Source organism: Anolis sagrei, chromosome 2 (genome assembly GCF_037176765.1).
Source record: "Anolis sagrei isolate rAnoSag1 chromosome 2, rAnoSag1.mat, whole genome shotgun sequence".
NCBI lineage: Eukaryota > Metazoa > Chordata > Lepidosauria > Squamata > Dactyloidae > Anolis > Anolis sagrei.
Window position 1 is genome coordinate 207282987 of NC_090022.1, and position 24229 is coordinate 207307215.

The 24229-nt window shown below is 38.0% G+C and overlaps 1 protein-coding gene across 12 annotated transcripts in view; it reads right to left on the minus strand.

Moving 5' to 3' along the window:
- The window catches only part of PALM2AKAP2 (PALM2 and AKAP2 fusion), a 313924-nt gene that overhangs the window by 32643 nt on the left and 257052 nt on the right, over positions 1 to 24229 (minus strand). Inside the window, exon 1 of one of the 12 annotated variants that reach the window (XM_060762483.2) lies at positions 8338 to 8429. The exons of the other annotated variants lie outside the window; for them this stretch is intronic. Within the exon in view, the coding sequence (XP_060618466.2) occupies positions 8338 to 8358 (21 nt within the window). The 5' untranslated portion in view covers positions 8359 to 8429. Of the gene's footprint in view, positions 1 to 8337; positions 8430 to 24229 lie in introns of those variants that run through there. 12 annotated transcript variants of the gene reach the window in all.

The following is a 24229-nucleotide window of genomic DNA, read 5'->3' on the forward strand; positions in this document are numbered from 1 at the left end:
GTCTTAAGAGCACAGCATGCAAAGAAACAGGAACAGAAATAGTAAAAGGATGGAAGGGTAGAAAAAGAGGGTTGTTCTCTCCCCTTTCCTCCATTATTTTGAAATATAGATATATTGTAATAATATTCGTGTGCGCATCTATGTGAATCATTTCGCGTCATATCAGTATAATAATTGTTGCTAGAAATTAGGAGCATTTCATATTTTGACTTAGAAACACTAATATTTTCTTTTGGTATTTATTAATTAATTTAGTTTGATCATCATGGCCTTGCAGTCTGATTTGTAACAAATATATATATATGCATGTGTGGGTGTGCTTAGATTTAAGATAAGTGAAATTTGTAATAATATTCTGAATAAACTATATTTTAAAATATATAATGATTTTATGTCAATCAAAATTATATATAATCAATTTTATGTTCCTAATGTACCAAAGAGACTTTCAATCTATAAAGACTGCTAATGTTGCAAATTCCAAATTTTCAGATTTTTAAATTATTTTTTCTAGAATTCCCTACCCAGAAAAAACTCAATTTCTCCACAAGGCTGCAAAATTACCAGAAATCTGCAATTCTTATATATAGTCATTCAGCCATTTCTTAAGTATCTCCAGGAAAGACAAATCTAGTGTCTCACTCCTTCAGAACTCTTCCAGTTAGGATGTTCCTTCTGAAGTTAATCTGTTTCCTGAAATTTTCATCCATTTGTTCTTGTTCAAGGAAAAAAAAAACAGCTCCATTTTAGGGCTGGGCTTTAGCACAGCAGGTGAACCACCAGCTGCAGAAAATCTTGCGAATTGAAAGGTTGACAGTTCAAGCCCGGGTCAGGGTGAGCTCCCAACCATCAGCCCGGCTTCTGATCACATAGCAGATCAAAAACAGCAATGTGAAAAGCTAAATAGGTACTACTTTAAGTGGGGGGTATTAAAGGCGCCCATAAGGACATGCCAATGATTCGATCAGGAGGTCATTTACGAACAACAAAAAGCTCTTCGGCATGGAAGATGGAGTGACAGCACCCCACCCCAATGGCCGGAGCTGAGCACAACCTCCAGATGCCGGAGATGGAAAAAGATGGGAAAAGCCTATACCTATGTACTATCTGTACTTGTCAACTGTATAACGGCATTGAATGTTTGCGCAAATGTGTTCTGTAATCCACCCTGAGTCTCCTTGGGGAGATGGAGAGAAGAAGAAGAAGAAGAAGAAGAAGAAGAAGAAGAAGAAGAAGAAGAAGAAGAAGATTATGATTATTCCTTCCACATTATAGTCTTTTTGATGCTTGCAGACTATCATATTTTCCCCAGCCCCCTTTCTTCCAGGTTATATAATTGTGAACTTACTGAGGTATTTGTTAGTATCACTAGGCATTATGTTCCCTTCCCTTACAATCCTTTAACTATGAAGTTTTGTTCCCTGTAAAACAAGCATACATTAAAGGAGTACATTATGGAGTACCATTTTTAATTATAGTCAAATGCTCAATTAAATCTATGCAAGGGATCTTATTTCACTCTCCATTAAAGTGAATGTTAAAGATCAAAAGAGATCATATGGTCAAGTTTCCCCCCAAAATCTTGTACATAACTGTCCCATACATGTCCTGAAAAAAAAATCTATAAAGATCTATAAAGTAGGTGATTCACAGACAAACCTCAGTATATAAAATTCATTAAGAATTACATAACCAAGAGTCAATTGGAAGGTTGCAAGGATATGAAATCAGTGGACATTTTGCAGCAGACATGGCAAATATGATCCACTGCACCTCTTGGCATCCTACACTGGATGGAATATGTTGACCACAGTCAATGAGTGGGAACTGTAATCCAAAACACATGGCCAAAACACGTTTTCTAACTATTTGGGGGCAGTATTTTTGGATATTATTTCCATCTGTGCACCGGACTGTTGCCCTCACTTATCAGCTCCTCTCCTTGTGATTTTGCCCTAAAAAGTATCCCAAAAGACTTGCCTTTACACCTGCAATATCTGAATGCAGCCATTTAGGTAGTAATCAGTAACAGGTAAACAGGGCTTACTGCACAGTGATGCAAAAGGAGAGCTTCTGTGATATTTATCAAGATGACAGTATGAAACAAAACACACCAAGAATTAGGGTTGTATCACTCTAGCCAGCTTTTAAATTGCTCATGACCTTTCTGGAAAAGATGTGCAGTTTCATTAAGTCATTGGGTGTATCTCCCACCTATGATAACCAATACGATAGTCAGCCCTCCATATTCACGGATTCTGTGTCAATGGATCCAACCATCCAAAAGCAAACCTTGATTGTGCCAATTTATATAAGGGGCATAATTTTACTATGCCTTTTGTATATAATAGTAATTGAGCACCCACAGATTTATTTTGGTATTTGCAGAGGTCCTAGAATCAGGGTCATTGTATTTTTTCCTGTTTGCAAAGCAGCAGCCGGTAATTATCTCCAGGAGCAAGCCATATGTTCAAAAGTACCAAAACTAAAGTAAAAAAAAAAGTACTGATGAAAGGTAGAGTGGCCTAGTTTGACTTCAAAAGAACTTTGACATAAAATGACATGGAGAAGTGTTTGCATCCCTCCTTTCTGCATATTTTTAAATATATGTATTCATTATAAGGAAAAAAAGCAATATCACAAATTCCATACTGTCAAAATCCTTTGGCGGTTTAAGGCAGGTACAGGTACAGGCAAACTTGGGCCTTCCAGGTGTTTTGAACTCCAATTCCTACAATTCCTGTTAGGAATTGTGGGAGTTGTAGTCCAAAACACCTGGAGGGCACAAGTTTGCCCATGCCTGCTTTAGTACAAAATCTTCCCCATAATTAACACTATGTAAGATACAACAAATGTATATAAGTTTTTTTATTATACCAAACAGAATTTTATAGGTAGCCTCTGTATCACCAATAGTGACTTGCAGTTTCTCAGTTCATTCCTGACACAGAAAAAAAATTACTACAGTTAATTACACTCTCCTGAAAATTACATATTATAAATTACACCTAAAAATTACGTTTTTAGAGCTGTCAGAAAAAACCAGAATTCCCAGTCATGTGCAGCTATGATTAATTTGATGCATGAAACTAAAAATAATGCAGTTGCCTCCCATTTTAAAAGTTATTGAATGACAATACTACACATTTATGTTTGATTCAGATGATTACCTATTTTAGTGGTTGAGAGGCATGGAATAGGAAAGCATCCTGGCTTTGTGTCATAATGTAACTAATTTATGACACCATAAAACCTTCCAGCAGCGTGCAGAACAATGAGAAAGTACTCCATCAAAGAATTCAGTGTCACAATGGACAGTGAAGCGGCAGCTCCCCCTGTGGCCAGAATCGAGCTGGACTCCAGCATACCCTCATGAAGCCGGAAAAGTTTGGGCACAGCTGGAATGTGAAATTGCCTCTGTGTTTGTCTTTATATGTTGCATTGAATGTTTACCATTTATATGTGCATTGTAATCCGCCCTGAGTCCCCTGCAGGGTGAGAAGGGTGGAATATACATACTAAATACAGATAATTTATTTGAGATGTTTACTGTATTGCCTATTGGAAGAGTAATGTTTTCAAAAGTTACTCTACAGCAGGGGTCCTCAAACTAAGGCCCGGGGACTGGATACGATCCTCCAAGGTCATTTACCTGGCCTTCACTCAGGGTCAACCTAAGTCTGAAACGACTTGAAAGCACACAACAACAACAACAACAACAACAACAACCCTATCTCATCAGCCAAAAGCAGGCCCACACTTCCCATTGAAATACTAATAAGTTTATATTTGTTAAAATTGTTATTTGTTTTAATTATTGTACTGTTTTAAGGTTGTTGTTTTTTTGCATTACAAATAAGATATGTTCAGTGTGCATAGGAATTTATTCATATTTTTCAAATTATAATCTGGCCCTCCAAAGGTTTGAGGGACTGTGACCTGGCCCTCTGTTTAAAAAGTTTGAGGACCCCTGCTCTACAGCATACCCCCCCCCCCCAAATCCCCTGCTCCTTTTAGACATTCTCTGTCTCAGCTAAAAATGTGTCAGTCAAATAAATACCTTTAACATAATCCAGATGTGCTATATGTGGCTTCATTAGTGACTTTTTCAGCAGGAAATGGAGAACTGTTTGGAAGGTGGGGCGGGGCGGGGGGGGGGGGGGAAGAGGGGAGAAAAAGAAATACGTTTGGCTGGAGAAGGGAATGTCTCGTTCATTAAGATTCTTTCAGTGTCTTTTGCCCATACAAGGAAAGAGATGAGAGGGATTTCTAAATCATTCTTCTGTTGAAATGAGCTGAAAGGATGATGGCACTTTATTGAAGCCAATGGTTCAGTAAGAAACTATAGTGAAATTGCTAGAAGTTTATAGTGCTAGCTAGTCTCATGTAATTCATACATTATGGCCCGGATACACCAGTGGCATGTAAAGAATTTGCCAGCATCCTGTTATAGAACTACGACACACAAGGAGGAGGTCTAATCTGCCCTTCTTTCTGATTCCACTTTCTGGATCACAAAACCATTTAACTTCATTTCGGGTGGGGATCAGAAAGATCCAGATATCCAAGCTGTACCTCAAGTATATACAATAATAGTCCTCATGATGCCCTACTTTAAAATGTACTGAGACTCAGGGAGTTTGCATCGCAAGGCATGTGTGTCTTGTGTTTCTTCGTTTGGTTTTTTTCAAGCAAAAAACCAACCAAACAAGCAAAAACAAAACATATGCAAACATCTTTCTGAGCATATACAAGCCCTTTGTCACTCCTAAATAATTAGCCCTTTAGGTTAATACATTTACTTCAGTGCTTACATTGAATCCACTCTCATTTCACTAAGGTGCTCAAACTAGACATGACAGTGGCAGTTTCATGCACTGCCTACCAGAACAGCTTAAAATAAAGTAGAAAGGTGTGTGGGTGGATGCATGACCTGTAGTTTACCTTCCTTTATGCTTTTTCTCTGGCCACTAATTACCTCCCTCGGTCTATGACTCTGCATGTGACTGTGGTTGAGAACGATGACTTAGAAAGGGATCTAGCAAAAGAGGCAAAACATGAAATGGGATGAAGATTCAGCTCCCCTCCCTCATGCACCCCTTTTCCTTTTAAGTGTAATTTCTCCTATTTGCTTCCTGTGAAGAGCTAGAGTTCTAGATTAAAATATACAGAACTGCTGCAGTTGGGTCCATTACTGAAAAATGTCAGGATATAGGTCCCAGTGAATTAAATGCCTACATGTATATAGATTTTTAAAAATGCATTATTTTGAACATGCTGTCAGCTGGTAATTTTTGTGTTAAACATGTTTTTAGGAATTGGCTGCATTGGGCTTTTAATGGTGCATTATCTTGTTGATTTCAATCTTCTGATTTTTAATGGATTCTTAAATACTATTTCTACAGACCGTTTAATTTAGTTGTGTGTGTGTGTGTGTGTGTGTGTGTGTGTGTGTGGAGTTTGTTTCCAAATGGACTTGGAAAAAGAAACATGATGAGGATATGCATTTCTTTTTTGCTATCAAATGCAATTGTTCAGGCCCTGTACCAAAGTGATTTGATACATTTTGATAGCTTTTATCTCTACATAATACCATATTCCCAGTCAACTATACACTGCCACCTATAATTCCTTTTAAAAAAAGGATTTGGAACTGTATGGACACAAACTCCACATATATACTTAGTTCTTTGTATTTGTCTTGGTATTTTGTAATAAACTTAACAATAATAACATTTTAGCTGTAAGTCCCAGGAACACCTCAGCAAGTGAGAGTCCAAACATGGCAGGCAAAAACCTAGAATTTATATCAGTAGCTGATACCCGATGAGAAATTCCCCCCTGGGCACACAAAAGATTGGGTGACTTGGAAGGCTTTGAACAGGCTGTGCTCTGGAACTACAAGATGCAGAGCTAACCTTAAGAAATGGGGCTAATAAGTGGAGTCTACAACATGTGAGTGCAGAGAAAAAGAAACCTCAAACCACCAACTACAATGCAACCTGAGCCTTGCCACATGAACAATGGAGAACCTTCTCACAGCGACACCATGGGTACTCCAAGTGGCCAGCTTCTGGTCAAAGGACATTTAGCATAATGTGAAGTTTCTAACTTTGTGCTTTTAAATACATTATAACTGTACCCTCAACATGATAAATATAAATAACATTTTAATGTTTTATGGATTTAAACAGCATACTACCTTTTCCATTAATTTAGTATACTGTTGCTTCAGGTGGATTTGTGAATGCTTCAGTTATGCACATTTCTCCCATTTTATAAAGGACATATTGTTACACATGCCTTTCTAATTATCACATTGAAACAGCACACCTCAGTTTCAAAAGTCTCTGATAAAGAAGCTCCTTTTAAAACAAAATCTTTTTGTTCCCACCTTGTATCTCCTCTCTTCCTTGTTGTGCTAAGCTAGGAGGTTTTCTTTAAACAGAACTAGCACTGAGTTGGTGGTGACGGACTGGAGAAATGCAGTTGCAGCAGTAAAGAGTGCAATAAAACTTTGGAAAGAATGGGAAACGTTTCAACCAATCCTACTCTCATTGTCTATGTTTGCCTACAATACTCAAAGTAATAGCATCTGCTGCTGGATAAGTGGTTCCCAACCTTTTTTTTGACCAGGGACCACTTGAACAGGGAACACTCTGACCAGGGACCACTCTCCAACATTAGTACCAAAAGGTTTCGAATCAGTTTTTTTGTCAACTTTAGGTTCAGTTTGGTTATTTGGAGTGCTGATTCAGAAAATTGCATTGGATAGACTGCATCAGCTCAAGTTTCTGATACAGAACATATGCCACCCAGTAGTCACCATCTGCTCGCCCACATAAAACCAGATGTAATAAGCCTCGGCGCTGTAAGAGGGTTTTGCGAGATCAGTCACTCTCGTTGCACTGGTGTAGTAACGGTGAGGCCACGGACCATATTTCAATTCTTGCGGACCACTGATGGTCCACAGACCACAGGTTGGGAACCACTGCTCTAAATAATAACTGAACAACAAAACAGAAGGAAAGAAAGAAAAGGAAACAGGGTATCTTCACCAGTTACGTCCAGAATGTTAAAAAAACAAACAAAACCCAAACATGATGTGTTTAGCCACCGAAATGGGAATCATAAGAGAAGTGGGGGTTAGTGAAAGAAATTTCTCCCTTGATGGATTTTGGAAGATGCTCTGAAGTGGTCTATTGAAATATCAAAATGTTTTTGTTTACTTATGCAAAGTTTTTCAGACCTGATTGTAAAACTTCACATGTGCATACTATTAGTGTTGAATAAAAATATCCATGGAACATTTTAAGTGGTTTTTCATTTCTTTTTATGTTATTTCTACCACTTGGTACCAAATTTCCTGTTAAAGAAAATCTTCAGGAGCCCATCTACTTTTGTTAATTGAGTTATACCTGTCCATGGTTTATTCTACATGTGTTTGACAAATGCATGATGTTTAAATGCAGCCTGAAATTCACACATTTCAATCTGAAATATTACGTGGTAAAAAAACTTATAATTTTTAAAAAAATATATAAACAGCTTTAAAAGAACTGAACAAAAATGCAAGAACAAATGTTTCCCTCTACATAAAATTGTTCAGCCACTACTGCATACATTATTTAGCTATAACATCACCCTGGAAGGTCATCCTAAACAATGTGCTTCATCCATACTATTAAGGGAACAAAGGGCAGCAAAGCAGAAATGAAGGGCCAGCTTGGAGAATGATGGTATAAAGGCACCATTCTGTGTTCCCCTTTAGACACACTTAAGATACACTTTCTACATCACTGGATGCATTATCAGAGAGACATACACAAACACAAACACAGAATGCAAAAGAATAAGAAACCTCACAAGTGCTGAACAAGCCAAAGTGTCCATTTTCACTCAGAAAGCCTCAAATAAAATGTATAACCAGTATTTCAAAACTGCTTTGTCAAAACAAAGCTGTATGAGACAACTGAAATACAACACAAAAGCAGAAGAGATATTGTGCTGAATGACTGAAGATCAAACCAGTTTGAGAACAGTTCTAAGATATTATGGATGTTTTCCAAATTATATGTTATGCAGATGTGAAATATTTACTCTATGCACACTAGCTTAATATTTTTATTACTGCAGGAACAGGAGCTATTTTAAAAGTTATTAAGAAGAGAAAAAGAAACGTTTGCAGCTGGCTACTTCACTATGTATGGATAGTCTTCAAGACACAAATTCCTTAGAAACTCAGTCAACCTTAAGGATAGAGATTTTTTAAAGAAGGAAAACATTTAATGACAGGACAACCCATGTTGTCAAAGGTTAGGGGGAAAAGAAGCTTACCTCATTTCTCATTTGATGCATTAAGATCTTTGATACCAAAGCATGCCTTCCCTTTCCCCTAACTACAAAGACTTCTTTTTTTAGCTCATCGAAATCAAATTCCTTTCCTGCCTCCTTATGGGACTGTGATGTCAGAAGGCTGAGGGCTGGTTTCTCAAAAGGGAGAGAGAGAGCGGGAGAGCACAGAAGTTTTTCTCCCCACTCTCAAAGCATTCACACAAAGAGATGTTAGAAAGTAAATGTCAGGCTGGCTCTATGTAAAACATAAAAATGGGAATTTCCAGCCTGAGCCAGTAAGCTATAGCCATTGCTTGATAAGTCATTTTAGTTCATTGGATGAGGCAAGTATAATAAAAGCACAAGAGACAATGTAGGACTGCTGAGAATGTTGGAATTAAGAGTGCTAGAACTGTGAAATGCAGAAGGACCACCTAGTAAAGTGACAGTAATATTTTAAACATATGACAGCAACTATTAATCACAGCTGTTAACATTTATTCATATAGGTATATATGCACCCATATGTGTATTGGTATAGAATAAATAATAATTGTATATTGATAAAATGTAGAGATAAAAGGAAAATATAGGAAAGAATAGACATCTAATACAACTCCCCTGTTTCCTTTATTACTTCTATCAATACATATTTATGTTTGTTTGTCCTTTCTCTCGTTTCCCACTTCCTAAAGGACAATTTGACTGATGCTAAGGCTACATGAACACTATCTGAAATAATCCAGAGCTGCCCTGAATACACCACGGGAGATCCACACATATTGGAGAACTAAGGCTACACGGACACTATCTGAAGTAATCCGGAGCTGCCCTGAATACACCATGGGAGATCCACACATATTAGAGAGCAAGCACCCTGAAGCTGTTCAGATGGTTGGCCAGGATGACAGTAAACTAGCATAACTGTGGGTTGCTGCCTATGCTGTTTCGCTGGCCAGAACTAGCTCCATGGCAGAGCCTTGCCAATGCCATCACTTTTGGTGAGCTAACAACAAGGTGTCCAGTCATGTGATTGTCAGAAGCAACATCACTAGCAAGGATCTGCCAGGGGTTGCTTCTGGTGCCAGAAGGATTGCCAAAGACCACCAGAAAACACAGTATTTTCTCTTGGTCAAGGAGGTTCTGTGTGGGAAGTTTGGCCCAATTCTATCATTGGTGGGGTTCAGATTGTAGGTGAACTATAAATCCCAGCAATGACAACGCCCAAATGTCAAGGTCTGTTTTCTCGAAACTCCACTAGTGTTCACATTTGGGCATATTGAGTATTCGTGCCAAGTTTGGTCCAAATCCATCAACTTTAATTAATCTCTTTTCCCTGATATATTTCTTGATCTTAAAAAATGGACTTTGATTTCTTGAACAGTGGCCCCACCATTCCATATCCAAACTTTTGAAAGTGGGTGAATATTTGAGATTATGATATGGCTGGGGTATGTGGAGGTCTCACTAAATATGTTCAAACTTGTTGGCATGTCAAAGTAGCTTTCTGGATCTTGGATACTAGTCTTCATCAGCACCATGAACAAAGAGGATCTAATCTAATGTTTCTCAACCTGGGGGTTGGGACCCTTGGGAAGTGGTCACAAGGCAGTGTCAGAGGAGTTGCCAAAGAACATCAGAAAACACACTATTGTTTGTTGGTCGTGGGGCTTCTGTGTGAGAAGTTTGGACCAATTCTATTGTTCGTGGGGTTCAGAATGCTCTTTGTAGGTGAACTATAAATTCCAGCAACTACAGCCCCCAAATTTCAATGTCTATTTTCCCCAAACTCCACCAGTGTTCACATTTGAGCATATTACATATTCGTGCCAAGTTTAGTCCAGATCCTTCATTGTTTGAGTCTACAGTGCTCTCTGGATGTAGGTGAACTACAACTCCAAAACACAAGGTCAATAACCACCAAACCCTTCCAGTATTTTCTGTTGGTCATGGGAATTGTGTGTGCCAAGTTTGGTTCAATTCCATCATTGGTGAAAGTTCAGAATGCTCTTTGATTGTAGGTGAAGTATAAATCCCAGCAACTACAACTCCCAAATGACAACATCAATCCCCACCAGTATTCAAATTTGGGCATATTAGGTATTTGTGCCAAATTTGGTCCAGGGAATGAAAATACATCCTGTACATCAGATATTTACATTATGATTCATAACAGTACCAGAATTACAGTTGTGAAGTAGCAATGAAAATAATTTTATGGTTGGGGGTCACCACAACATGAGGAACTGTATTAAGGGGCCACGGCATTAGGAAGGTTGAGAACAACACTGCTGTAGACTCTTGCAACGAGTTCAAGAGAGGAATGTTTTATTTGGACTGGGTACCTGTGAAGTTAGTTGCACAGTCCTGCTGAGAACCTAGCTGAAGACCAACACGTTGTGTTAGTAAACAGCAGATCTCCTGATATAAAGAGCCTATCTGACTTTGTCTCTCTTTGCCTTGTTGGCGAGATGTGGAAACATACAAATTCAAGGAAGAGGGTGCTTCTCAAAATCAGTGCTCTCCCCTTTGCTTTGTGAAGTTTGCTGTGGGATGACTAGTTTACACACTGCCATTTTTGCTGCTGCTCTTTGCTGCTTGGGGATCTTGCTTTCAGGGCACTTGGTTTCTTGTGAATTGGATCACTTCATAACAATAATTCAATATATATATAGATTAATGATTATTGTTCCTGGCCCTGCAGCTACCTTTTCTGAGGGAAAAGCAAGTTATTCTTTAATGTACACACCTCAGAATATCAACAAAGCTTTAGGGTGTTTTAAAAATTGATTAAGTAAACACTTCCTTGACTAGAGAAAAAAATATACCAAAAAATCCTGAAAATTTACTTTCATCTTTTAAGCAACCAATCAATGGGTTCTACTGAAGCAAATGCTGTTCCCAGTTGTAGAGGGGAATACCCCAGCTGTTTCCTCCTCTGTTCCACCATTTGTACTAATCTCAACTCATTTTATGATATCATAAAAGGCAATTTAACATGCTTGTAATTTCCCCCCCTTTAATGCTGCCTGAATTATAATAATTTGCATCGATGACACATCATCCTGTGACACTGATAAAGGCTGGTGTAGGCTGATTAATTGACACCACTGTTTTTACTTCTGCTCTTTGCTACTTGGGGTTCTTGTTCTCTAGGCTGATGGCTTGGGAGCGGGGGAATCATTGCTGCAGGTTAACATGTTTTTAGCTAAAGTAATTGCTTATAAACACATATTGCAGAGACAGTTGTTTTTAAAATAACGTTACATGGTTCACAATATGCATCAAAGATCAACTATAGCTGCTCTGAACATGCTATTCAAAGAAATGACATCAGAAGCCTTAATGGTGGGGAACCACCTTGGATCTACCAGCTTCCTCTACTAGTGTCCTTGCTCTGTTCTACATCGTTTGGCTATATGTACCCAATATTTCAATTTTTTCTCTCTTCTTTCTAGAATCTATTAATGTGTGTCCTCATATTTCATTCACTCTTCCTGCTGAGTCCTTTTCAGATGACAGGATAGTATCAGGTTGCAACAATGGCTTGTCGCATTTTCAGAATTGCTCTCAAGAGGTTCTTGGTGACTGAGATCAAGTCCTGGGGATTGATGATTTTATTGGAGGCAATTGATGCTCACTGACAGTCAAGGACTGGATGTTTTGGCATGTTTACAGGTTTGCGTATTCTTTTAGTTACCTCTTTAAAATAAATTGGTCATTGCGGCTAGAAAATAGCCATTACTTTTACTTGTTTATCAATTAAATTTATAATATGATTGTCACATCCACAGGGGATACATTCCAAAATGGATAACCAACACTGCGATGATGATGATGATGATGATTATCTGAAACACAACAAGATGGGTCCACAGCAAACAAGATCACTATGCTGGCTGTTGTATTGGATCACAATCCCAAGTGTCTAGGACTGTGTGATGTATCGGTGAATGATGCATGCAGATCCCAGTACGGTAGCCTTTTGCAGTTGGCAAATGGTAATTTTGTCAGCGGCGATTGTGTGATTATTATTATTAACTTCATTTCTACCCCGCCTTTCTTGATCCCGGAGGAGACTCAAGGCGGCTTAGAAATACAGCAAAAATTCAATGTTGCACAGGTAAACAATAAAACACATCTCATCAAAATATTAAAAAATGTAAACAAAAAGCAATTAAAATACATATGAATAACCAAACAGATTAAGACCATATAAAATGCTGAGTCATTGTCTCATATCCATAATCATTTTCCAAAATCCAGAGTCCATTATTCAAGCTGTTAAATCTCATTCTGTAGTTTCCTATTCACCAAATAATAACAATAATAATTTTATTTCTTACCACCTCTTCTCGTGGCGGATTACAGAATAATGAAAACACATTAAGCATTGTAAAAATACCATACCCTTGAGTATCTAGAGTTTCCTAGAAAGAATATATTAATCAAATCTGCAAATGTGGACAGCTAACTGAACATGAAACATAGGTGATTTCTGTGTTTAGACCTGAATAATCATGACCCCTATATTTTAAAGATAGCTGGGCTTGAAAGACTCCAAATAATTGCACTCAAAGACTTTGAGAGGTTCACAAACACTTCCCAGGGAAATATCTTTCAGAAAATGGGTAAATGAAACTGGATACTGAATCAGTGGATAAGGGAGTCATACTGCAAATATCCACATTTCCTCAAATAAGCCCTCTTCCTTCATTTTATTTTCACATCAACCCTATGTTGTAGAGCAGCTTAAGAGTGCCTGGGAATTGGGGCCTTCCATTTCCCAATCCAATTGCGATACCATCCTAATTCTTTTAAAAGGAAAAAGCATTCATTTATAATATTAAATAGGAATAGATTTCACATTGGAGTATAGACATAAAACATGTTACCAGGAGCTCCTAGTGGCTCAATGGGTTAAACCCTTGTGCCAGCTGGACTGAAGACTGACAGGTTGGAGATTCGAATCTGGGGAGAATGCAGATGAGCTCCCTCTGTCAGTTCAGCTCCCCATATGGAGACATGAGAGAAGCCTCCCACAAGGATGGTAAAACATCAAAACATCCAGGCATCCCCTGGGTAACGTCATTGCAGACAGCCAATTCTCTCACACCAGAAGCAACTTGCAGTTTCTCAAGTCACTCCTGACACACACACACACCAAAAACCCAAACAAACATGGTATGAGGGGCTATCTGAAAGCCATTATATCTCGATGGTAGTTTTAAGTTTCATAGTTTCAATAAAAGAACTCTCACATCTGTACATAAACAATTGAGTTTTCTCTATCAAGATGCTCCAAAATGTCTTCCAACCTCACAGAATTACTTTCCCCTGTACTTCCTAGGAAGATGGACTCCATTCTAAACAGCACATCTATTAGGTATATGCTGAGATGCATAAATGAATGTAATATAAATAAATAAGTCTGCAATTTGAAAAAACTGGTTTGAAAATAAGGACCTGATTCTACCTACAATGAGCTCATGTCAGCATTCAGTGTCTAGGGAAAGTTTAGTTCTTAACTCGAAGAAATACAGTGTGTTCCCATAATTTATATCTTGCAAAACCAATTATATGAAATCCCTGTACTATAAATACATTTTGGAAGAGAACAAAAGGTATTCCTTTATTTTTAGAGTCCACTACATCGCTCATTTGCTTGCAGAAGAAACATGCAATGTTTAACTCCCTATTTTATGAGGGAAAAAACTATCCAGTATAATACAGTTACAAAAAGAAAGCAAAAATGTTGCTGACAATCACAAACAAATTAAGGTGCTTGAAGTCAATTTAATAGGACAGGAAACCAGGCCATCAAGACATTTACATGCTAATGCAATTATAGGATAGATTGAAGAACACAGTCTCTACTGTAGAGAAGCAGAGGGAAAATCATTTTGGGGCTGGGTTAAAAGAGGTCGACACATATTCTCCAGAGCAAATCAGCCTGCATACATGAAAGATCCCTGAACAGAGCTGGACTTTACAGCTAGGATCTTAAGACTCCTCTTGTTGTTGTTTATTCGTTGAGATTAACAGCTGTATTTGTACAAAAATTAATGGCTTTTCTTTTATATGACAGTAAGATTTACTTATAACAGATGTATTACACAAAGTGTCAGCTCCAGTTCAAAATTTCCAGAATATCCATTCTCTCCTTTAGTTTGTTGTTGCTGTGTGTCTATGTTTCTGATTTTCAACAATCCGGACATAACTCTGTCATAAGTTTCTGACTTATGATGACCCTATCACAGGGTTTTTCTTTGGCTCAGAGTATATGATTTGTCTAAGGCCTCTCAATGGATGTTCATGGCTCAATGGGATTTGAACGCTGTTTTCCAGAGTCTGAGTCCAATGCTCAAACCATTGTGCTACACTGGCTCCTAACCTTTAACTGTATATGTAGCATTAAGCAGGTTGTGTCACCCCTGAATGTATGCTAAATAGGTCTGAGTGGTAAAAGATCTCCTACAGTTACAACATTTTCATTTTAAAAAATGGGGGGCATCAAATTGTTGCTGGCTGTAAGCCACTCTTGAGTCCCCCTTCGGGGGTAGAGAAGGGCAGGGTACAAATATTTGAAATAAATAATAAAATAGTAATAAAAAAAAAAACTCTTCCCTCACATAGAAAACAAGGAAAACAGAGATGCTGTTCAGCTTAGTTCACCCCTCTTCTATTTCTCTATGGAGAGGCAATCAACTAGGTACAGAATTGGCTTAGGAGTCCCCACATTGATCATAATTTAAGAGAATCAGAGCAACCCATGTCTTAGTAGAATGCCACACAGTTTACATAAAGAAGATTTCATGTTTGGCTGCTAGCTTTTCCAGTTAATATGGCAGTGGACTAATTTGGCAGGTCCAGGCGTCAGGCTTTCATCACTAGCCATCCAACAAGGCAGCATCACACCTCCAGGATTGTAGAAATATATCTCTTCCACTTTTTTTACAGTGGTGATTTCCATAGGAGACTGTGGTCACATGCAGCCCATGACTTTGTTCACCCATAAATTAAAAGGAACATGAGAAAATTCATCTGCCCAGAACCTTGAGAGACTGGGCTGGATCTCACTGCCATATAATGCAGTCTGGAGCCGTTTAACTAAAGTGACATGCATTATATGAGTCTACACTGACCATATCATGCAGTTGCAAACTGCATTATATGGCAGTGTAGATCCAGCCTTTGTTTGGTGAATGACAGTTGCATATAATTGACTGTTTCTGGAAGCTATTGAAGAGAGATCATTCAGTAGCATACACAAGTGCTTCTCAAGTTACTCGAAATCGGGATCAGCATTTATTTTCCCCAGTGTGTCAAGGAAAACTGTGGCTACCTGTAATTGCTTCTTTCTTTCCTGGAAACTTGCAAGGGACAAACATGCCTAGTCAATGGTTACGTGTGACAGGAACTGATATTCCTTTATACCTGGATGGCTTTCCCCATCTCTGGTACAAGTCTGATCACTTTGTCAATTGTATACAATAGCCTTTCAATGAACTGTTGTCATTCAAAACAGGAAATGTGCTTTTCCATTCTAAGAAATCAACTTGCTTTTCTTTATTTGATTCTAGAAATCACAATAAACTGATAGACATAGATTTTATTATTTAGATATAAAAAGGAATATTAGAGGTTCTAGAACAGTGGTTCTCAACCTGTGTGTCCCCAGATGTTTTGGCTTTCAACTTCCAGAAATCCTAACAGCTGGTAAACTTGATGGGATTTGTGGGAGCTGTAACCCAAAACATCTGGGGACCCACAGGTTGAGAACCACTCCTAGATTAGAGGTGAAACTATGTTATCTGATCATTTGCAAATTCTCCATTAAACTAAAAACAAAGGTCAAAAGGACAGCAGGAGAGTGAAAAATCACAGACTGTGTAATTAGGTAATTCTTCAGGTGAGGGTGGTGGATGCACAGACTAGACAATAATATCCTTAAATTGCTTACTAACTGATTAGAGCAACTACTGACATCTTGCAGGCCTTTCCCTCCAGTTTGAAGGGAGGATGGGATTAGGAAGAGATCATGAGTAAGTCAGCTGTTTCAGAAAAAAAGAAGGAACTGCAGAAACCAACGGATGAATCTGAAGCTAGCTATTTAGCATCCCTGGGTATATTGCTGGAAACCACTAAGCAAGCATATCAGATTCCTCATCACATCAATCCAAGGCAAGCACACCCCGGGACCTCAACACATCTTTTATTCACAGTTGTATAACAGTTCATTTTATAAGCTTATAAACATAACTATTAAAAGTCTCACTACAAAGGGATGCCTTCACCAACACTTTTGGAAAAAGAAAAATCCACATGCCGAGTCAGCCAAACAGTTCTGAAGTGGACCTTTTTATCAGATGGGACCTGTATTTTAATAAACCCCATTGCTATGTTAGGTTTTCTTTGTTTGGTTTACTTAAAGTATAAAGAACCCCGAAGAATGCTGTAAAACAGTATGCCATTAATATGATATTTTAAACAAAAGCAAATGTTTCTGGTCCCATAAGCTCAAATGTGTTTGTTTTATCAAAGCAGGCTAAAGTTTTGATTATGAAATAAGATAGTAGTGTGTCAGACTCTATCAAATATTTTTTCACAATCTTTTCAATTCAAGTTGGTTTAGTTTTATAGGGACTTTTACACAAAGGTAAGTGTTCATAATTTTGTGTGTATATTACTAAGCTCTGCTGTGTTCTGCATGCCTAGAATTACTAGATGTCTAGATTTGCACTATATTTTGCAAATATACAGGTGTACTAACCACTTGTGGTTCCTAAAATATTCTATGGAAAAACCATCACAAAATTGAAACATTTTATCCGCTTACTAACACTTAATTGACTTTGCAAATTCTGTGCACCAGATGGATCATGCCCATACTTGTGATATTTAAAACAAACAAACATTATTTTCTTGTTTCAAAATAAATTAAGTTATTTTATAACAGGCATGGGCAAACTTTGGTCCTCCGGGTGTTTTGGACTTTAACTCCCACAAATCCTAATAGCCTCAGGCCCCTTCCTTTTTCTCCCTCAACCGTTGTTAGGAATTGTGGGAGTTGAAGTCCAAAACACCCAGAGGACCAAAGTTTGCCCAAGTCTGGTTTATAGAATGCATAACAGCATCTTTCTATTATTGTTGTGTGCCTCCAAATCATTAACTTATGATTTGTTTTTTTTTGTTTTTTTTTGGGGGGGGGGGCAATATTTGTATAGAGGATGCTTCCTTTACTTACCTCTAAGATAGTGTTTCTCAACCTTCCTAATGCCACGACCCTTTAATACAGTTCCTAGTGTTGTGGTGACCCCCCAACCATAACACTATTTTCGTTGCTACTTCATAACTGTAATTTTGTTACTGTTATGAATCGTAATGTAAATATCTGATATGCAGGATGTGTTTTCATTTACTGGACCAAATTTGGCACAAGTACCCAATACGCCCAAATTTGAATACTGGTGGGGGTGGGGGTGGGGAGAGTTGATTTTGTCATTTGGGAGTTGTAGTTAACCTAGAGTCAAAGAGCATTCTGAATTCCACCAATGACAGAACTGAACCAAACTCAGCATACAGAACTCTTACAATCTACAGAAAACAGTGGAAGAGTTTGGTGGGCACTGACCTTGAGTTTTGGAGTTGTAGGTCACCTACATCCAGAGAGCACTGTGGATTCAAACAATGATGGTTCTCAATATGCTCAAATGTGAACACTGGTGGAGTTTCAGGAAAATAGACCTTGACATTTGGGAGTTGTAATTGCTGGGATTTATTCCTAACCTTCAGTCAAAGAGCATTCTGAACCTTACTAACGATAGAATTGGGTCAAACTTCCCACACAGAAACCCCATGACCAACAGAAAATACTGTGATTTCTGATGGTTTTGGTGGACCCCTGTGACACTCCCGTCATGACCCCCCCCCCCCAGGTGTCCCGACCACCAGGTTGAGAAACTCTGCTCTAAGCCAAGGCTTTCTAGTATCAAACCAAACCAAACCAAATGATGCAATCTAAAAAAAAGATATCCAGTTTCAATGCTCTACCATCACAGGAATTATATGCCTATAATATGACCCGTTATATTATTATGAACAAATCTAAATTCAATGTATTATTTTATGGTGCATTTGTGAGGTTTCAGCAAATGGGCAAAATATACTATTCAATAATGCAAGAATATATATATGTAACAGCCTACATGGCATAGTTGAATGGAGAAGCTTACCAAGAGTTTCTTGTAATTTATAGCTAAGCAATAATTTTGTGGAAAATATACCAAAATATTCAAAAATGAACTCTGAGTGTAAACAAATTGACCAATGTCATCAAAATACAGAGAGCATGTTTTCAACCAAGAATGCTAAATGAAGGAAACTCAATACAAAACACAGTGAAATATGCATTCAAACAATGACAGAAAATCAATGAGTACAGATCCAGTCTGTAGAAACACTGATAAATGTGCTAAACCCCAGTCCAAGTAGTTTCAAATCCACAATGATGTAAAAAACTTGAGTACAAAGTAGATATAATCCATTACAATGGCAAATTAACTGCAATGCACTAGATGGCTTTGTTCACAAGTGGGCCAGACTCCATAGTTCATTCCTCCTGGAAACAATGAAGTCATTTCAAGATATTCATAAGCACTGTTAAGTAGTCTCAAACAAATATTTCAATAATGAAGATGGATATAGATTGGACCGGTATTACACATAGGAACCCTTAGATTTTGTTTTTGAATGTTTTGTTTGTTGTGTATATAGGCAGTCTCCGAGTTACAAACATTTGACTTACAAACAACTCATAGTTAAGAATGGGGGTGATACAACAGGAAGTGGGATAAATCTACCCTCGGAAAGAAATTCACTCTTGAAAGAGTTCTCATGGCAGAAAGGGGTCTCCACTGAGGCTTTCTCGTCAATTCTTGTTTCCTTAACAAGCCATTTTTTCCCCAAAATCCAATCATCACAGTGACAGAAAATAAGGTGAAATCTTCTGAACTGGGCCACGGACTGCAAAACAAACACTACAGGGGTGTTAACTCTATGTGATCCAAAACTAATCTGGAGTTATACTTAAAAATGTACCTGTTCCAACTTACAAACAAATTCAACTTAAGAACGAACCTACAGAACCAATCTTGTTTCTAACTTGGGGACTGCCTATACTTTCTTCATTATTCTATGGTCTTCTTTTGGGTGGTTTCATTATTTGAGATTGCTCCCATTAGTTTCATTGGAGAATAACAGCAATGAGAAATGTCAAATCAGCATCCAAGTCCTTCACTGCATGCAATGACATTTAAATAGGTTTATTTTGAACAGCTCTTAATTACTATGCTATGGCCAGACTGATGCACATATGAATCAGGGAGACCTACAGTGCAGAGTCTAATGCAAGATTCTGGCATCAATGATGCATCTACACTCTAGAATACATGCGGTTTGACGCTACTTTAGGTGATATCCCTCAATGCTATGGAATCCTGGGCATTCTAGTTTGGTGACACAAAAGCCCTTTTTGGCAGATAAGGCTGTATAGGTCTTGTAAAACCAAATTTCAGGATTCCATATTATCTACAAGGATCCACATTATTCCTGAACTTAAATATTTACCTACCAGAGATACAAATATGAGTAGAATTCAAATACATAGCTATGTTAGTCTGTAATAACAGTATGTAAAGCGATGCTACAAGATCCCTTTACATGCATATTACGTTGAAAAAGAAATGATACCCATTGGCAGACAGCCAATTCTCTCACACCAGAAACGACTTGCAGTTTCTCAAGTCGCTTCTGACACGACCAAAAAAAAAAAAAAAAAGCAGTAGTAGTCATACACATATAAGGTAAGATCCACATGGTTGATAGCTCAAAGGAATTCTACCCCAAGTAGCTTGATTGTTCTTTGGATCCAGTTACTGACCTAAATCTAAAATATACTTCACCCTTGATACTATGAGGACTGCAGTTTCTAGTTTTCACTTGGGAGGCTATGAGGCATGATTCATTCCCAATGCTGTCACCAGTCCCTTCTTCCTCTCTCATGCACAGAAGGTCTAGAGCACAACAAAGTCTTGTTGTCCCCCTTCCTCCCTTAATGTGTATCTAGTTCTAACCATTTTGGTATTTTGTGCAGGGAATCTTAATCTTTTAAATGTTTTCTCTTGGTCTTATTGCATGTTATTCAAAATGGCATGGAAACTTGTAGTTTTATAGTCAGCATGATGTCCAAATAGAGGATGACATACCAAGGGAGCCTTCCTATCATACATTCCTTACAAATAAAGATGAATTTACATCTGGATGTGTCTTATCTGCTTTAAAGATCACATTTATAGGCTTCATGTCCTTAGGCTATGCTTAGCTTTTTATATCCTTGGAAATTCCAAAACTTTTTTTCTACCTCAACAAATTAAGGACTGCTCAGTAAATTACATTCTCAATTTAAAATTTTCTAGCAAAATACAGAAAATGATTTCAAAGTAGATACCATATTAACCAGCAACCATGGAGATTGGTAGAAGTAAGACAAATGTCTTTTCTGGCTGCTTGAGAATTACATTTAAAAATAGACCTAACTAATAGTATACCTGGTAAGCTAAAGTTTTCCCCTTGACATTTAGTCTAGTCGTGTCCGACTCTGGGGTGTGGCACTCATCTCCATTTCTAAGCTGAAGACCTGGTGTTGTCTGTAGATACCTCCAAGATCATGTGGCCGGCATGACTGCATGGAGTGCTGCTACCTTCCTGCTAAAGCAGTACCTACTGATCTACTCACATTTGCATGTTTTTGAATTGCTAGGTCGGCAGAAGCTGGAGCTAACAACGGGAGCTCACCCCGTCCAGAAGGTCAAACCACCGACCTTCCGGTCAGCAAGTTCTGCAGCTTAGTGGTTTAATCTGCTGCACCACCGCAGGCCCTACTATCTATCCCCGATACAATACCACAAACTTTGATTTTCATTCCGCCGCACACCTGTATGAAGGAGCATAACTTGAAAAGGCAATGTAAGGAATCATTTTTTGTCCCTGCTATTGGCTGTCTTCATAAAACCCAGAAAAAGTCTCTAAATATCCTAGTTACTTGAGTTTAACTCTAAACTCTTTGGAGGCAAAATGAAAAATCCCTGGCAGACTTCAATGGATTTCAGCTCTAAGATTTGCAAATCCATTACAACAGATGTCTCTCAGGCAAGGATCCACAGAAAACATGGGTAATTGAGACACTATTTAGTTTAAACCCCAATACCTCATTTCTGAGTTTTTGGGTGCAATCTTGCAATCCAATCCAAAACACGTTTACTGGCAGTAAATTACACTGAAGTTAATAATAAGCAAGTCTAATTGATCCGATTTGCATTTTGAGTGAGAATAAACATCTCTCCCTGCAAGGGCCTAAAAGCATGCTTTCAAGGCTGTCAGAGTTGTGGATTCAGATTTGAATGGTATCAGAGTTGGTTGACACATACCAACTCCAACTACAAAATAAAAAACGTTTAATATTAAATTCCTATTCTGAGAATACTTATTTGCATACAAATTTAGGAAATTTTGCTTTTTCAAAATCAAATAAATGTATTTTATTTTCTATGAAAGTAAACAGTCTGGTGCTTCAAGTGCTTTGTGTTTCCATCTTATTATTATCTGTTATTACTAATTAATACACATTCTTATTACTAATCAATATATATTTTCCATTTTTAAAGGACTGAGTTGGACAATTAAAAAAAACCAGAGCCAGCATCAAAGGGATTGGCGTACCAATCCCACAGCCCTATTTGCTTTAACAAAATCACAGGAATTTATTTTACATAAAATCAGATCACTGATTGAACTACCTTGGCAAAGTACATCAAAATAGATTCTGTATGACTGACAATAGTTTTCTGACACTGGAGGTACCAGGGATTGAACCTTAGGCCTACAAAAACTTAGAACGGTTATTGTACTTCTCAAACTTCTGCTGAAAGAGGAGCTCACTGCCTTTTTGAACCTAATTGGAACTTTGCAGAATAGAGCTGACAGAATATTGACTACTGCTGTCTGAAGTTAAGGCCTGGGGAAAAAACAGAAATGTAAAACCCTGAAAATTGAAGAAAAGTGGGAAGAAACATGATAATGGAATATTGTCTATTGGAGTGGTGACTAAAATGTGTAAGACAGGGTGTTCATATACTTATGTCTCCAAAATTATTTCAAAAAGCTGTATTAACAGGAAGGCATATGTCCAGAGAAGAGTGGCCAAAGGTCTGAAAGCCAAGCCTTATGAGAAATGACTCAAGAAGCTGGGTATGTTTTAATCATAGAAATGAGAAGATTGAGATGACATGATAGCCACTTTAAATATCTGAAGGGATGTCATGTAGAAGATGGAGTAAAAGTGTATTCTGCTGCTCCAGAGATGAGAACAAGGATCAGTGAATTTAATTATTAAGAATTAGAAAAGAAGAGAATCCAAAGAACTTCTTTATTTTAGTAACTTCTTCAGCAATGGAGCAGACTATCTCAGAGGGTGGTAAATTCTCCATCTTTGTGGAAATTTTTGATGGTATGTTTTAGAACTTTTCGCACAGAGATGGCAAACCAGTGTAGAAGCAGGACATCACCTTCATCACCTTCAATTCTTGGTCATGGTTTCCTTTCCTCAGTTGGGTTGTTGTAGGTTTTTCGGGCTGTATGGCCATGTTCTAGAAGCATTCTCTCCTGATGTTTTGCCTGCATCTATGGCAGGCATCCTCCCTCACAACCTCTGAGGATGCCTGCCACAGATGCAGGCGAAACATCAGGAGAGAATGCTTCTAGAACATGGCCATACAGCCTGAAAAACCTACAACAACCAAGTGATTCCGGCCATGAAAGCCTTTGACAACACTTTCCTCAGTTCTTTCCATGCAAATACATGCATAAAATACATCCTTTGGTTCTCACACTACTGAGAACCAGAGGAGACAAAATAATTTCCTTTACTTTATTAATACTGATGGTTCCACAATTTCTATCCCCCCCTCCACCTTTTGCTGTTAATAAGATGGAAAAAATGAAGAGGTTCCTTACACATGCTATAACTTCATTTGTAACAAAAATGAAGTTATTGTTGCCAACACTGTGAATCACCCTGATTCCCCTTCGGGGTTGAGAAGGGCGGTATACAAATACTACAAATTAATTAATTAATTAAATTATTTCAAAATTTCTTAACATTTTATATCTCCAGCTAATGAACATCATCAAAAGGTTCAGAGGCACCATATTTCCTGTGAGTGTAATTCAAGACTTGGATGCCTATTTACAAAGTCCCAATAGACAGCTGGCATTGGTGCAGTGGATTGAGGGTTGGACTAAGACATGGGGAGGCCAGCCTTCAACGGATATCCTCTGGATGACCTTGAGCAAGTCACAATCTCTCAGTCTTGGAGGAAGGCAATGGAGAAAGCCTACTGAACAAATCTTGCCAAGAAAACCCTATGATAGGTTTGCCATAGGAATGCCATAAGTTGGGAAGGAGCTGAAGGCACCCAATAACAACAAAAGACGTTGAGGTCTAAATATCCAAAGAAGTGGTGCACCTCGCCTCATATCAGCTTGTTCCTTCTTCATGGTATCTTTCATCAAAGAAATAAAGACAGGCCTTTCTTAGCATAAATTATGAAATGCAAGAGTATGGGGTACCAACATATTTGTTTTCAAATGTTATTCTTACTTCATAGAATCATAGAGTTGAAAGAAGGTGATTTTCCTTGCCAAGAAGCAAGAAAATCACATTCAAAACACTTCCCTGTTTGTTTGTATTTTAAATTTGATACCTGCTGCCCAGTATCATTAAACTCAGAAGTAGATTGTGGCGAATATGCTCACTCCCAGGTACAGATACATATAT